At 32.6% G+C, this 4298-nt stretch overlaps 1 protein-coding gene across 1 annotated transcript; it reads left to right on the top strand.

Annotated features, from left to right (window-relative positions):
• The first annotated feature begins 2139 nt into the window (after positions 1 to 2139).
• Positions 2140 to 3977, top strand: LOC136075971 (uncharacterized). The gene is made up of 4 exons (XM_065789424.1): positions 2140 to 2374; positions 2432 to 2911; positions 2975 to 3382; positions 3538 to 3977. Exons 1-4 carry the CDS (start codon positions 2140 to 2142, stop codon positions 3975 to 3977), a joined length of 1563 nt encoding a protein of 520 aa, XP_065645496.1.
• The last annotated feature ends 321 nt before the right edge of the window (positions 3978 to 4298 follow it).

Genomic DNA, 4298 nt, shown 5'->3' with positions numbered 1-4298 from the left:
TTAAAAATCTTTGTTTTGCTTCTAAAGTTGATATTACAGAAGTTAAACCAAGAGTATCAAGTCGTCAAATAAATAGAAATAATGATCCTTCCCAGCGGGCACAAAACGTCTGGTAGACGTCTAAACAACGTCCTACGGATTTGTGACGTCCATAAGACGTCGTATAGACGTCCCATGGACGTCTGTGTCCACTAGGTTATTGTTCAACATCAGATTATCTTAGGAAATCACCAACCACAACACTCATCGGTCACCTCCTAATCGAAGTTAATAACAGATTTAGTGGTAATGCACCTCCTAATCAAAGTTAATAACAGAGTTAGAGATGGTAGTTATGCAATGGTTTGGTTATTTTTCCAAACAAAATAATTTGTTACGTTTCTAAACAGTCTCTAAACACAGGCTGGCTGGAAGTTAAAATCATTCGGTCACCTCCTAATCGAAGTTAATAACAGATTTAGTGATGATGCTTAGGTAGTTATGCAATGGTTTGGTTATTATTCCAGACAAAATAATTCTAATCAGATTGGCTGAAAAATTAAGTTAGAATTAATTAATACTGACACGGCTGTCTAAGTGTGTTATTAATACACACACTCGTCGTCTTCGGGCGGCTACAGCATCTACTACTACTACTACTACTAGAATCTCTTGCGAATTTTTGTGCAAGATGCCATGTGCAGTTTCTTTGGTGCAGAACTTGATTTGTGGGAAAGCAATTAAGTTCAAGAAAAAGTTTGCTTACCAGATAATATTTCAAGAACTTTAAAAACTCTTTCTAATTATATATTTGCAAGTATCAAAGTTTTTCTTCGCATTCTAGAACATTGCCTGTAACCACGGCCGTTTTTGGAGCGTCGTAGGCTCTAGGCACTTTGCATAAAAATGTAGCTGTAGGCCTTTCTTTCAATTTAAATGTCATGTACACGTTATTCAATTTACATTATCTTTTAATTTTTGTACGTAGTCGTTAATGGGCCTACAGTCGCTGTTTGTTTGATTATTCTGTATCTGTACACATGTTATGCCTTAAAGAAATTAAATTGTAACCATTTCATTAATTGTATTTCTCTCACTATCATTACTTTAGTTATGATCATGAAAAGCCATTAAAAATTCAGCAATCTATGGTTTGTTATTTGTTTTAAACGTTTGTTTAAATTTATCAATAGTTTACATTTATTTAAAAATGAAATTCTTAGAATTTCATTTTTAAAAAAAGTACGATTTTATTTGGTAGGTATTTTATTAGTTATGATTACGTTTTTGTAAATTACACTGATCAACAAATAAAATTTTATTGTGCATATCTTGTTAACTAGGTGGTTTTTTAAAACAAATTAAATATGCTGATTTCAAATATGCAAACTATTTTTCACCATCACGTCAAGTTGTAAAGATATTTGGGTTCAAATCTTTAGTATTTAAGGTAAAGTTCCTAATATTGTCGAAAAAAAAGTTATTCAAAAGTATGTCAACCTGGGTCTCAAAAGAAGCGTATTTTCATAGAGATTTTTAAAATGTTATTCATTTGTAATAAAAATAAGTATTTTTTGTATTATTGCTGAATAACATTCTGTTGAAATTTTTTAGAGTCTTTGGCATTTTTTTACATATTTTTTTTGTCAATAAATTTGAAGGAAAAATATTTATGTTTTCTAAAATCTCTATGAAAATACGCTTCTTTTGAGACCCAGGTTGACATACCTTTGAATAACTTTTTTTTCGACAATATTAGGGACTTCACCTTAAATACTAAAGATTTGAACCCAAATATCTTTACAATTTGACGTGATGGTGAAAAATGGTTTGCATATTTGAAATCAGCATATTTAATTTGTTTTAAAAAACCACCTAGTTAACAAGATATGCACAATAAAATTTTATTTGTTGATCAGTGTTATTAATAAGTTTTGTTAAATGTAATGTTTTATGGAATATATTTAAATGTTTTCCCCCTCTTTAAATGAGTTAACATATTTTATTTTATTTTTATGTTTTATGTCTATTCTATACTGAATATTTATTATGATTTTCAGAAATTCAAGTCATGTCCGATGGCGATGGGTACAAGAGAAAGCACGAGTCTGGCTATATTAAACGGCAGAAAAAGCAAAGGAAAAAGGATGCATTAAAAAAATGAAAAGTTCTTTGCTAAAATATGTTAATAAAGTAGATGCTACTTCTGGCAATGACACTTCAATAAACTCTTTCGTTTCTTCAACAAGTCCAGGAATAGTAATACCAGAGCAAGAACCAATGCTGACTGAGACTGTGGAACAATGCGGTTGTGCAATGAGTTTTACAAGTGAACCAGTTATTCAAGCAGATGCGGAACCAACAGTAGCAAATTTAGGATTGGGAATAAGGAATAGTAAGGAATCTATTTCAAATGATCCTGCTAAATGAGAAATAAATGCTGATCTCATAGCTTATTGTGCAGAGAATATCCTATCACAGAATTTGAAATCTGATTTAAGCTTAAAAGGTAGACAATTTGGTAAAAAGATTAGATATGTACGCAAGGAATATTTTATAAGAAAACTTGTAAATGGAGAAATTGTCAGCAGGGATTGGCTCATATATTCGCCCACAACTGGTAAAGTGTTTCCTTATATTTGCAAGATATTTGGTTGCAAAACCGGCAGTGCTGGTACTAAAAATGCACCAAGGAATCAATTTATAACTGGTTTTGATGATTGGAAAAATGTTATTGCTAGGATAACCCCACATGAAAAATCAAAAGATCATTTTGCTGCCGTGTCGATGATAATGCAATACAAAAAGTCTACTCGAATTGATTTTGAACTTCAGAAGGAAAATGAGAAGTCTTGCAAATACTGGACTGAAGTCTTGAAGAGGGTTGTTGTAGTGATAAAGTTTCTTGCTGAAAGGGGATTAGCTTTTCGTGGTGACAATTAATTGCATAACTCTCCTAACAATGGAAATTATCTTGGTTGTATTGATCTGTTAGCTGAATTTGATCCATTTCTAAGAGAACACATTCAAAGATATGGAAATCCAGGAAAGGAAAATGTATCATATCTTTCAGCAAACATATGCGATGAATTCATTAATATATTAGGAGGCAAAGTTTTGAAGCAAATAATTTCTGAAATCAAGGATGCTAAATATTATGGAAATAGCATCGATTCAACCCCTGATATTAGTCATGTAGATCAGCTCACACTTGTTATTCGCTATGTACTCAAAAACAGAAATGTAGTAGAGCGATTTCTTCAATTTATTCCAATTGAACACCATGATGGAGAATACTTATTTAATCTGGTGGTTGGTATTCTTCAGTTTCATGGAATAGACATTAAAAATTGCCGATCACAATCTTATTATAATGCCAGCAATATGAATGGAATATATTCTGGTGTGCAAGCTTGATTCAGAGAGATTATTCATTTAGCAGAATGGGTTTCATGTGCTGCCCACAGCCTAAACTTAGTTGGTTCAGCTGCCGTGGAGTGTTGTTCAGCAGATGTAAATTATTTTGGTGTCATACAGTCAGTTTATAATTTTTCTCAGCTTCAACGAAGAGATGGTCAACTCTTAAAGAACTTCTTAAAGAAAACGTATTTGTTTTACAAAGCTTATCAGAAACTAGGTGGTCCTCTAGAAGTGATTCCACAAAAGCTTTCTATGCAAATTACTTACAAATTCGTCAAGCATTATGTGAAGTCACTAACAGCAAACATCAACCACCAGCAGCTGTTCATGAAGCGAAATCACTGGTTAAACATTTACACTACTTTGAAACTGCGTTAATGTGTGTGATTTGGAAAGATTTACTTCAAAAGATGAATATTGTCAATAAAGCCTTACAGGAGCCGGGTATTGAGCTGTGCACCATCATTAAACTGTACGATGGTCTCATACAGTATTTTTATGATACACGTAGTAAGTTTGAAACATTCGAAGGCCAGGCAAAAGATCTCACAGAATCTGATTACAAAGAAGCTACATAACGCATGCGAATACGGAAGCGATTTGATGACGAAGTTATTTATACAAGTAATCCCAGTTTAAATATTAGTGCCAGTGATAATTTCCGTATTCAACAGTATTACGTTATCATAGACAGACTTAATAATGAGATGGAAAAACGCAGAGCAGCTTATTAAGTATTGTACGAAAGGTTTAACTTTCTTCTTAACAACAGATCTTTGTCGAGTGAGGAAGTAATGGCTAAAACCAAGGCACTAATTCAGTTGTATCCATCAGACCTCGAAGACGAATTTACCGATGAGTTTATGCTGTTTTCTGAAATGTTTAGTAAATCGGTGTCT

This window comes from Hydra vulgaris, chromosome 02 (assembly GCF_038396675.1).
Source record: "Hydra vulgaris chromosome 02, alternate assembly HydraT2T_AEP".
In the NCBI taxonomy this organism is placed as follows: Eukaryota; Metazoa; Cnidaria; class Hydrozoa; order Anthoathecata; family Hydridae; genus Hydra; species Hydra vulgaris.
This window is presented reverse-complemented; position numbering and strand designations above follow the sequence as displayed.